Raw genomic sequence first — 12,476 nt, forward strand, 5'->3', positions numbered from 1 at the left:
TTAGTATCTTGAAGATCGCCAGCTCATCAGTAACCGGAAGTATGGTTTCCGTCATGGTCACTCAGCTGGCGATCTTCTTGTATACCTCACACATATAGATGCGCTAAAAACTTGGAAGGTAAGGGTGAGGTTCTCGCTGTGAGCCTTGACATCGCGAAGGTCTTCGACAGGGTCTGGCATAGGGAAACTTCTATCGAAGCTTCCAGCTTACGGAGTCCCCGAGGGACTCTACAAGTGAATCGCTAGCTTTTTGGATGGACGGAGTATCACAGTAGTCGTCGACGGCTGCTACTCCGATACCATGACCATCAACGCTGGCGTTCCACAAGGTTCGGTATTCTTCCCCACGCTTCTATTACTGCATATCAATAACATGTTATCTATTGATGGCATGCATTGCTATGCGGATGATAGCACGGGGGATACACAATATCTCGGCCATCAGAGTTTCTCTCGAAGCGTTGTACATGAGCGGCGCTCAAAACTTGTGTCTGAACCGGAGAACTCTCTAGGGGGAACTCCACGTGGGGTGAACTTGTTAGAACTGGCCTTCTTACTATTTGTAACCATCATAAGATTATTAAGAAGAATATTTGTTGCCTAGCAACAATTATTCTTCTTCTTTAGGTCTACGGAGGGACTTCAGCTCTGTCTGTGTTTTATACCGTATGTTCCATGGGGAATGCTCTGAGGAATTATTCGAGATGATCCCCTCATCTCTTTTTTATCATCGCACCTCCCGCCATCGGAGCAAATTTCATCTATATTATCTGGAACTGCTGCGTTCATCGACAGTGCGTTTCCAAAGATATTTTTTGTCACGTACCATCCGGCTTTGGAATGATCTGCCCTCCACGGTGTTTCCCAAGCGCTATGACATGTTCTTCTTCAAACGAGGCTTGCGGAGAATACTTAATGGTAGGCAGTGGCTTGGCTCTGGGTCAGAGCCAAGCCACTGCGGCATTGCATGGCATTGCGGACGTCCATGGGCGACGGTGACAACTTACCATCAGGTGGGCCGTATGGTCGTCTGCTTACAAAATCTTCTTTTTTAAGTATGACCATTATTAGCAGTGTCGATTTTTTCAGTGGACTCATTTGAAGAATACGAGAAGATATTACGTCTATCAGCTTCCTTAAATTTTTCCACATTTGTGCAGTTTCACAGATATTAGACAGATAAGAAGCTAGGGTTGAGAAGATGAAAAAATCAGTACCTCCCCGACATAACAGCTCCGTGGAACTGCTGCCATGCAGCGCGTTAAATAAGTAGGTAATATTCTGGTAGTTTTCCAATTATAGCAATAGAGCGCATTATGCGGCATAATGCTTAACGTTGAACGTTTCAACTACAGCAACGCTGCGCACATGCTGCGCACAGTCGAGCACTCTCAAAAGTACTGCTCATAGATTATACACTTTGGTACTGCTCTCGCGTGATACTCGCAATCGATACCAACTCAGTGACAGAAAATTGACAAGTGTTTTTTCTTTAAGTTGGCATTGATCGAAATTTGTTTTTATTATCGTTAGTAATATTATTTATTGTTGAAAAAATTTGTAAGGCTTTCGTTTCGTCGTAGTTTCTTAGAAATAATATAAGTTAATTCAAACTGTGTTAAAAAAATAAGTATAAGTATGGATGAAGGTACAAATAATTACTTTTTTTTATATTCCACATTTAAAATGTGAATACAATTTCATTTTAGAATTCGAATCCGTAAACAAATTTATTTTACAGTAATATACTTTTGTAAACATTGCAGTGGCTCGATCGAATCATCATCATGAACTTAGCGCAATCTGCTGATGCATTTGAAAACTAATTCACGTTCCAATTAAGCTTCAGCATGTGCCACTGAGTCGCATTATGCTCTGTAATTGGAAAACTACCTAACTTCCAAGTGTTTTAGGGCCATTTGACAGTTCACAAATTATGTTAGTGTCAAAATTGACAAAAATGTGACATTGAAGTTGTTCACATACTGCTACATTTTGTACGTGAAAAATACACAGAATTTACACAATTTTATTGTATTTGCTGTAAAGAGATTTTAATAAAATAATAACCGGTGGTTCCATAAACCAAAAATGGCCAGAGACAGAAGTCCTGAACGGCGGAGGTCAAGATCACGAGATAGAAGAGATCGGGATCGTTACGATGAACGCGAATCATATCGTGAAAAAGTAAAGCGCAGGGACAGGTCTAAAAGCCCTAAAAAAGATGCGGATAAAGTTCGAAGCCCTTCTAGAAAAGATCGCGATCGTTCCAGGAGTCCGCTACGTAAAGAACGCGGTCGTTCGCGCAGCCCTAAGAAACGTGACGGCAAAGACAAAGATCGACGTTACGAAGACAAGGAAAAGAGTAGATCAAAAAAAGAAGATGAAATGGAGGAAGACACTGCAGACATGAAGAAAGAGGATGAATCCATAGATAAAAAACCAATTAAAAAAGAGCCTTTGTCCTTAGAAGAACTACTTGCTAAGAAAAAGGCTGAGGAAGAAGCCCGCAGTAAGCCAGTATTTCTTACCAAAGAGCAACGAGCACAGATAGCTTTGGAGAAACGGCGTCAAGAAGTAGAAGCTATAAGAGCTAATACTGATAAGCCTCAAGTCACTATTGATTTAACAGGTCCGTCAAGACGTGAAGAAGATAAAAGGCACAGAGAAGAACGTGAAAAAGATAGAGAAAAGGAACGTCGAGAGGAACGGGAAAGGAAATATGAAGAGAGGAAAGCCTATTCAGATCGTCGAGAACCAAAAAAAGATAATGAAGAGACATCTAAAACAAAAGATAAAGAAAGAGAAGAAGAGGCTATTAAAGCTCGTTACTTAGGTATAGTAAAGAAAAAGCGTAGAGTAAGACGGCTGAATGACAGGAAATTTGTTTTTGACTGGGATGCGTCAGAAGATACATCAAATGATTATAATGTTTTGTACAAAGAAAGACATCAAGTACAATTCTTTGGTCGTGGACACATTGCTGGTATAGATATAAAGTCTCAAAAGAAAGACCATAGCAAATTTTATGGGAATCTTTTAGAAAAGCGCAGAACTGAGTTAGAGAAAGAACAAGAAAAACTACGCTTGAAGAAAGTGAAGAAGAAGGAAGACAAACAAAAGTGGGATGATAGACACTGGTCTGAGAAGGATGTGGATGAGATGACAGAGCGTGATTGGAGGATATTCAGGGAAGACTACAATATTACCTTAAAAGGAGGTAAAATTCCTAACCCTATACGTTCTTGGAAGGAAGCTCCCTTGCATACTGACATTATGGACATAATCAACAAAGTTGGATATAAGAGCCCAACTCCTATTCAAAGGCAGGCTATTCCAATTGGATTACAGAACCGTGACATTATTGGTGTTGCTGAAACTGGTTCCGGTAAAACATTGGCATTCCTTATACCATTACTTACATGGATTCAATCTCTGCCGAAGAGTGAACGTATGGAAGATGCTGACCAAGGACCTTATGCTATAATTTTAGCTCCAACACGTGAATTGGCTCAACAAATTGAAGAAGAAACTAATAAATTTGGTATTCCTCTTGGTATCACATCAGTAGTGGTTGTTGGAGGTTTATCTCGTGAAGAACAAGGTTTTAAGCTGAGGTTAGGCTGTGAGATTGTCATTGCCACTCCCGGTCGTCTTATTGATGTCTTAGACAACAGATATTTAGTACTAAACCGTTGTACCTATGTTGTTCTTGATGAAGCTGATCGGATGATTGATATGGGTTTTGAACCAGATGTTCAAAAAATCCTGGAATACATGCCTGTATCGAACATAAAACCTGATAGTGATGCAGCTGAAGATGCTTCAGTATTGCTTGCCAATTATAACACAAAAAAGAAATACCGACAAACTGTGATGTTTACGGCAACAATGCCTCCGGCTGTAGAGCGGCTGGCTAGAAGTTATCTCAGAAGACCGGCTATTGTATATATTGGATCTGTAGGAAAACCAGTAGACAGAACTGAACAAATAGTCTACATGATAGGCGAGAATGAAAAACGTAGAAAACTTACAGAGATTTTGCAGCGTGGTGTCGAACCACCCATTATTATTTTTGTTAACCAGAAAAAAGGTGCAGATGTTCTTGCAAAGGGACTAGAAAAACTTGGTTTCAATGCCTGTACGCTGCATGGTGGTAAAGGCCAAGAACAACGTGACTTTGCACTTGCCAGTCTCAAAGGGGGCGCTAAAGATATCCTCGTGGCGACAGACGTGGCAGGTCGTGGTATTGACATTAAAGATGTCAGTATGGTCATTAATTACGATATGGCGAAAACTATTGAAGACTACACTCATCGTATCGGCCGTACCGGTCGTGCAGGAAAAACTGGTAAAGCTATGTCCTTTGTTACAAAAGAAGACTCCGCATTGTTCTATGATCTGAAGCAGGTTTTGTTGGCAAGTTCCGTATCTACGTGTCCACCGGAACTAATGAACCACCCTGAGGCTCAACATAAGCCAGGGACAGTCGTAACAAAGAAGAGACGTGAAGAGATGATATTCGCTTGACAATCCTAGTTATAGTCTAAAATAATAAGCAATAGGTAAATTACCATCATGGTCGCCAGCAAGTTATAAAGTCTACAGTTGCTAACACATTTTAAACATCCACTTTTAGAATCAAAAGAATGTAGTTTTAATTAAAAATCGTATATATTTCAAGAAATAAAAACAATAATTAAATATTTCATTTATTTATTTTAATGTCCGTTTATTATCACTGTAACAGTTAGCCATATTGGCTAAATTAATTTATTGCCATAAATATTTTCACTAACAAGATGTCCCATCTTGTGATGATAGCTTAAGACACTGAAACAAGAACATCACATTTGTGTAATGTTTATTAAAGTACTGCATTTCAGAACCAAGACCCAAGCTGTTTTAAGCAACAGTAGGATTATTTTGCGCAGAAAATAGCTATTAATATTTTTTAAACAAACAAAATGGGGTGAAAATATGAAGTGTGGTCATATGCTCATGCTCCAATGTACATAGAAAAGACCATGCAAAGACCCAAGCAAAGGAACAGGCTACATGCAAATCCCAATAAAAATCAGCATCCATTCTACCTATTCAGCTTTCTCTGATGATTTAGAAACTTCTGGAACCTCCTTGGGTGGTGGCATTACAGCCTGTTTGAAGGATGAAGCTAATGAAACTGTCATCTCGACAAATTCCGAGAAATCTTTAGGTAAAGACAACTCTGGGAATTTCACTTCTAGCTGTGGATCGCCTGGTTTCACTGATGACAAAATATGTAACTCGTCAAACATAAGAATATGCTTTGTGTACTCTATATAAAAATGCACTAGGAGTTTGAAAAAACCCTGAAAACTGGACTTGTAATTAATGTTTCAGCTATTAATCACAAGTTACATATGACTAGTCTCCTTGAACTATTGCTTTAATAACAACACCATCAGTTTGTAGAGAGCATTCTACTAGAATGTTCACCATACTTTCCTACTTCACTTCTACTCCTCCATTTAACTCCTATCAGGATTCAAGAAAATTCTGTTCAGTATTTATTGAGAGGCAACCAAGGGTTCAGGTTAGAAAGGCGAGCTAGCTATTTTTCCAACGGAATTGAGACTTCAATCCAACTTCCCACTTTGAGACCAGTGTGCTTAGTGCGAGTTTTTTGACGTTCTCGATAGCGTAAAAGTTAGCTCATATTTGTATGGAATGGGATCGTTTGCGTACATTTGCCGCTAGAGGCGCTGTTCCAATTGCATACAAAATTGGCTTAACTTTTACGCTATCGAGAACGTTAAGAAACTCGCACTAAGCACAATCAAGTCTAACTATCCTGGTATTTAATCCAGAATGCCAGGACGGTGGTACCTGGCTTATAATAAACCGGTGTTAGGGCATATAGGTATAATAAAAGCTCCAACAAATGTATATTACCTCCATATAAGAAATTATATGCAATGTTGATGTACTGCTTAGCTAGGACAGAATTGTTCTTGTAAATTTCCTTAGTATCTTCAGGGAAACAAACTAGTCCCATTGCTGTGGTACCCGCACCAGCATATATTATTCTCTGAAAATTTTATTGTTGTTTCATTTTCCACTCTTATATTTAGTAAGTGAGTAAATTTAAAAAAATGGTTGACATTTCTTGTTTACTTTGTTTTGAAGTTATTATGATTAGTGCTAATTACAATTATTCCAGTTGAGAGTTCTACAACTACCATAAAATCTAATAATATTAAAAACTTTTGTTGTGCAATGAACTTGAATCAATTGTATACATTTTACATAGGTACCTACTGAAATTATTCATTCATAATATAAGCGTTTCGCAACTAACCCTAATAAATCCACCCCTGAGTCCAAATATGAAGCCTGTGAGACCACCCATTGCAACAGCTCCATATCTTACTTCTTCATTTTCTTCCTCGCGCAAATACTTAAAGATCCCTGAAATAGAATCAAAATAATTATGTAGAAACATGTAATTATACTGTATATTAAATTACGAGTATATAATATGGAGGCTAAGTTTGACATTATAATTACAAGGAGATTTTGAAAGCCTTTAATGCTAAAGATTTTAATTAGACTATAATCTTCTTTCACTCCACCTTATTCCACTAGGTGGGGTCGGCACAGCTAGTTTTTCTCTTCCATTCTCTTCTATCAGCCGTCATCTCAACACTCACTCCTCTCTCTCTCTCTCATATCGTCATTCACACGGTCCATCCACATAATATATACGGTTAGGAATTAATTTTATTTTAAAACAATAATATTGTTTTCTATCATTGATTGTTTTAATGATTTGATACATGGCACAATTAACATAGTATGTATTAGGTCTTTATCTACTAAATTTTCGTTCAGTTTACAGAAAGTTGGTAATTTTTCATTTATTTCTATGAAACATAGCATCAATGCATCTGCCAATGACAAGTCAGGTGTATGGGAGCCAACATACTCTTGAACTTCTCAGTTATTGAATTTTTTCCTTACTAAGAAGTTATAAAAAAATTAGAGAAATAGAATTCTGTCAGCGCACATTCTAGTGAGTAGAATGAACGATGAAAACACCGAATTCTAGCTCTTGTAGCTTAGACTGTTGTGCCATATGAGGTCGAATTTTGTAGTATAGCAGCAGCTTGGAAACGAGTGATTAACCAAGTCTGGCTGGATATTGGTGAGCTTCTCTGTTGAAATTCAATTCCTTGAAGCATACATACACAGAAATGTTGTCACTCTTTGACAAGGAGCTGTGACGAAATATATCAGCAGTATACCATCAAACAGTGACTATGACGTTTTAGTGTATATTTTCATTTGCGGCATTATCTAGGTGTTAAATCTACCAATATGATGACAGCTTATGCTACTATGACTATGACACGATTTTGCTAAAGTTGAGCTGCTACTAAGTCATGGGTAGATAGAGTATCGTCAGCTTCCACAATTGCCTTTAATTCGTCATTGTTGACACTAGCTTTCAGGTGACCACTAGGTCCATTTTTTAGATCAACATGTCCATGTCTTCAGAGTTCAAACCAATACGAGGGCTGCACTAAAAGTATCGGGAATGGAATATTTCCACTGTTCCTGTCATATTAAAATCTTTTTAATTGAAAACTCCTTGGTTTTAAAAATCGAATACCATTTATTTATTTAAAAAAAGATTCTCGGTCTTGTCACGAGGTTTTGTCAAACTTGTTTAGTCGTTGAGAAAATGGAATTGACTCGAGAAAATTCAAGAGCGATGATTTATTATGACTTTCGAAGTGGTTTAACACAAAAACAGTGTGTTGACCGGATGATTTCTGCATTTGGTGATGAAGCCCCATCCAAAACCACAATTTATCGCTGGTTTGCTGAGTTTCAACGTGGACGTGTCAAGCTCAGTCAAGATCCCCGTCAAGGTCGTCCAAAAACTGCAGTCACCCAAGAAAACGTTGATGCTGTGCGTAAGCTGATTGAGGAAGATCGACATGTGATATACCGCGAAATTCAGGCAACTTTAGACATTGGCATGAGTCAAATACAAATAATCTTGTATGAACAATTAGGTGTAAAAAAGTTGTTTTCCCGATGGATACCGCATTCGCTCTGTGAAGAGCAAAAAGCGGCTCGCGTTACTTGGTGCATCAGAACTCTCGAAAGATTCCACGCAGGATCCTCAAATGCTGTATACAACATTGTATCAGGTGACGAATCCTGGATATACGCGTACAAACCCGAAACAAAAACCAGTCACGAGTTTGGGTGTTCGAAAATGAGTTAAAGCCAACAAAAATTGTTCGTTCACGGAGTGTTGCAAAAAAAATGGTGGCCACGTTTGTCTCCAAAACCGGCCATGTTACGACTATTCCTCTTGAGGGACAAAGAACGGTTAATGCAGAATGGTATGCTAGCATTTGTTTGCCACAGGTCGTTTCTGAACTCCGTAAAGAAAACTGCAACCGCCGCATCATCCTCCATCACGACAATGCAAGCTCTCACACCGCGCATAGAACAAAAGAGTTTTTAGAGCAAGAAAACATAGAATTATTAAACCATCCGCCGTACAGCGCCGACCTAAGCCCTAATGATTTCTATACTTTCCTTATAATAAAGAATAAATTGCGTGGACAGAGATTTTCATCACCTGAAGAAGCTGTGGACGCCTACAAAACGGCCATTGGAGACCCCAACTTCCGAATGGAATGGTTGCTTCAATGATTGGTTCCATCGTATGGAAGAATGTGTCAAATTTCGCGGAGAATACTTCGAAAAGCAATAAATACATTTTTAAATAGTAATGTTGTGTCACTTCGTTAATTCCCGAAATTTTCAGTGCCGCCTATGTAGCAAGTTGTGCTTTTGTTTGTAACGTTCACTCAATACACATCATTAATATTGTGCCGCATTCCTACGGCGACGGAACTCGTATTCCATATTATTTAGTATTCTTATCATATACATGTTGATGAAAAAAATACAAATGTAGTGAAAACAACACACAAATCAATAAAAAAATTACTGAAAATTTAAACATTTGAAAATAGAATTAATATATCGTCTTGTTGCATTAAAACTGTATAATCTCAAAACTTACTAATTTTACAGGGGAGTGTTTTAAAGGTTTAACATATTGTGATATTTTTAATATTAATCCTCTTTGCAACATTTATTTGTTATTTTTTACCAGTTACATAATCTATCTTTTAAAGTAAGATAAAATTATGTATTAATTTTGTTTATAGTAGTCAAAATGTAGATAAACTAAAAAAAAAAATCTAAACTTTGCTTTTTTGACCGTATTTATGAGAAAAATACTGGTGATACCAAATGATTATACATATTAACTCAATTTCAAATATTTTTGGAAATAATACACTTTTAATGCGAAGAGACCACATAATAAATACACTTGAATTTCAAATTTATTGCCAGCTAAAGATAAATTACTTTTCACGTGGCCAGTATTGGTAAAAAGCTACATTAGAGGCAAACAGCTCTTACATTCTGACTTATCTTGGAATTCGTGGTAGTTATCCTGAATGGAGTGTTTGATGAAATCTGTCTGATCTACAAATGTTTGCACTTGTTCTCTAAGAGCACGTACTGGAGGTAATAATGCTGATTTTAGGTAGCTTGTCTTCTGCTCATGGGCTTTGGCTTCAAGATACCTTAAAAGAAAGAAAAAAATCTTTGTTAAATTTGATAAAGCTGTTTGCTAATTATTCTTTTCAAAATTAAACTTTACATTTCAAAATTAAACTTTACATTTCAAAATTAAACTTTACATTTCAAAATTAAACTTTACATTAATTACAATTTTAAGCAAAAAAAAAAGTGTAGTGAAAACACAATTTTTCAAATAATATTTACAAAAAAACTAAATATGTACATTTTGTACTTAGAAACTTGAGTTTGAATATATCAAAAAAAATATATTTTAATACTATTTCTATTTGAATTTGTCACAATTACCAATCAAATTCGAATGAAAGGAAATGGATTTGCCGGCCAGCTAATTAATGCCTTAGTGCCATTATATACAGATTGAGTTTTATGTAATTAGCGATATTCAAAATTTCACTAATGTGTACCCATCTACACAAGCTGATGGCCCAGATTGAGACATGACGTCGAAGTCTCTAATTTATGATGCAACGGCTTTTTCACCCCTCGTACTAGTGTGTATTTTACTCACTCAGCATAATCGGCATGTGGAGTTTCATATAATGGTAGTTCCGATACCCGCATGGGTGGAGGCTTCGCGGGACCATTTGATTCCTCGTTGATAGGGGCGGCCGCTTTGATAACCGGAACCAAAGCAATAGCCCCCATAGAACTTATCACCACTTTTCTAAGCATCTGTTTGCCAAAATATACGAAATTAAGCACAATAAAAAACACAAATTGATTTATTAATACAACCCATAATATTTGTTTATTTTTAGGATTTATTACCTTACCATTAAACCCAAAAGTATTAATCCATAATACTCGTATAATTATATAAACACTTTAACCCTTAATCAAATAACGGGAAGTATTTTCCCACCTCCAAAAATCTTTGTTTTTTCATAAACAGCAACATTGACCAATACCAGTCTTAACAAAATAAATCTCGGATGTAATTCTTTTTTTTTTGTTTGGCAGCACTTTAGTGACGGTTAGTTTAAGTCGCCGTGAGCTAATGTCAAAGTCAAAAATTGCCCGTTTTTTTGAAAGTGGTCGGAGTGCAACGTTATTTTTTTGGAAATTGTTAAGAAAAAAATCTGGTAAGTACATGAACTTATTGTCAACTTAAACTAGACTCATTTTTCAAGGTTTTGGCTGTAAAATAACATTGATAACGTTATAATTTGACGGAAAAATATACTATTTAAAATGTGGGAATTTATTTCCCCTTGTCTGTTACTGACATGAAAAAATTCAAACTATATATATAAAATGTTTATCTGTCCAATGGGAATCACTTTGTATGTTTTGGTTTTTTATTTTGTTATTATATATGATTTTTTATGATTTTCAGCTATTTCAAAATGGAAAAAATAAATAAAATACCACTCTCAAAGAAAGAACTCGAAATATGCATAGAAAATTTAGCGGATCTTTCAGATTTGTCCGAATGCGATGAAGAAGACGATCCTTGTTACGAAAATAGTATCCATTCTCCTTCTGTACACCTAGACCAACCAGATGCTCAGACAGAAAGTCAAGGAAGTACTGGATGAGACTTTTGTTTTTCTTTTTTGACGCCTCAATAATAAATGCGTATATCACCTACAATCATACACATATACCAACGCTGCATGGACATCGCGAATTCAGGTTGCGTTTAGCACGTTCACTGATCAATAGCTACACCACCAGAAAAGAAAACATCCAAAGAGTCGTTTATAAAAACAAAAAAGGTGGAGTTTTCGGAGTGCCGGATGAAATCCGTCTGATGAATGTGGGTATTCACATGCCGGACGTAATACAAACTTATAAGAGATGCAGGTTTTGTAGCACGAAAAAAATAGAAAAGAGGACCAATATACAGTGTTCAACGTGTCAAGTAGCCCTGTGTGCCAAAATATGCTTTAAATCTTTTCACGCTGCTCCTTCTCAGTAATTTATCTAACCTATTTTGTGTTTTTTTCTTTCCTATTATTGTCCCACTGCTGGACAAAATTCTCATCCAAACATAGTATATATGTTATACGTATAAGAGTACTTATTATTAATTGTATCTTTGTAAAGCTTAGTAAGTAATGAAATATTTCTGAATAATTATTGTTTTTTATTGTCTAAAAAAAAAATATTTACAAAAATCTGTGGCAAATCCGAGGTACTAACTAGTCTAAAAAATACTCCAAAACAATCTTAAGTGGTAACGGATAACGGGAACTATTTTCCCATTTGGCGATTTTTGTGTTTGCGAATACGAATAAGGGGAAATAATTTCCCACCGAAAAACACCCCCTTCCCTCCACTTTTTCGAAATTCCACTAAGATTTTTGGAATCTACGGACCTATTTTACTTAAAAACCAACCTTACTTTTAATTTATCTCACAAAAAGTTCCGTGTTTGATTAAGGGTTAACCAATGTTTTTGACAGATATAATCATAGATTATACACTTAATATATTTGAGAGATATAATGTCATTAAATATTAATGCCTCACTTAGATACTCGCCGAATACAGACGAATAGTCATGAGATTATCAGCATGAATTTGCATTCGCCACGATATTCGCCTGTTCACCTTTTTTTTCCTACCTAAGCTGATAACCTTGAGAGGCTATTTCAGCGTAACCTTAACTAGTAGGTGAATTCACGGGGCTTAAACCTGACGACGTTGCTAACACGAACCCTAGCAAGAGCTGTGCTTCGCAAAATCTACCACCGGATCGGAACCGCGACCCACTGAGAAGATCCGGCGAAAAACTCAGTGGGTTGTCTCTGTGGGTTATTTTACTCGCCGAGCACTTACTTACTTAC

The 12,476-nt window shown here is 36.7% G+C and overlaps 2 protein-coding genes and 1 long non-coding RNA gene across 4 annotated transcripts; 2 read left to right on the forward strand and 1 right to left on the reverse strand.

Annotated features, from left to right (window-relative positions):
- The first annotated feature begins 1,451 nt into the window (after window positions 1-1,451).
- On the forward strand, window positions 1,452-4,711 carry LOC114245778 (putative ATP-dependent RNA helicase DDX23). The gene has a single exon (XM_028178051.2). It carries the CDS (start codon window positions 2,092-2,094, stop codon window positions 4,528-4,530), a length of 2,439 nt encoding a protein of 812 aa, XP_028033852.2. The 5' UTR covers window positions 1,452-2,091; the 3' UTR covers window positions 4,531-4,711.
- LOC114245779 (uncharacterized) lies at window positions 4,700-10,613 on the reverse strand. 2 transcript variants are annotated; one of them, XM_028178053.2, is made up of 7 exons: window positions 10,453-10,613; window positions 10,193-10,356; window positions 9,499-9,665; window positions 6,341-6,450; window positions 5,935-6,070; window positions 5,094-5,266; window positions 4,700-4,833 (listed from the first exon to the last, which is right to left on the reverse strand). In XM_028178053.2, exons 2-6 carry the CDS (start codon window positions 10,354-10,356, stop codon window positions 5,094-5,096), a joined length of 750 nt encoding a protein of 249 aa, XP_028033854.2. In that variant the 5' UTR covers window positions 10,453-10,613; the 3' UTR covers window positions 4,700-4,833. The 2 variants fall into 2 exon arrangements, with proteins under 2 accessions (XP_028033854.2, XP_028033853.2); XM_028178052.2 differs by having other exon boundaries at window positions 10,458-10,565.
- Window positions 10,614-10,632: 19 nt separating this feature from the next.
- Window positions 10,633-11,763, forward strand: LOC149501543 (uncharacterized). The gene is made up of 2 exons (XR_016324149.1): window positions 10,633-10,766; window positions 11,021-11,763. It is a non-coding gene; the product is annotated as an uncharacterized LOC149501543 (long non-coding RNA).
- The last annotated feature ends 713 nt before the right edge of the window (window positions 11,764-12,476 follow it).

The sequence above is a fragment of the Bombyx mandarina genome, chromosome 15 (assembly GCF_030267445.1).
Source record: "Bombyx mandarina strain Sakado chromosome 15, ASM3026744v2".
NCBI classification, from domain to species: domain Eukaryota; kingdom Metazoa; phylum Arthropoda; class Insecta; order Lepidoptera; family Bombycidae; genus Bombyx; species Bombyx mandarina.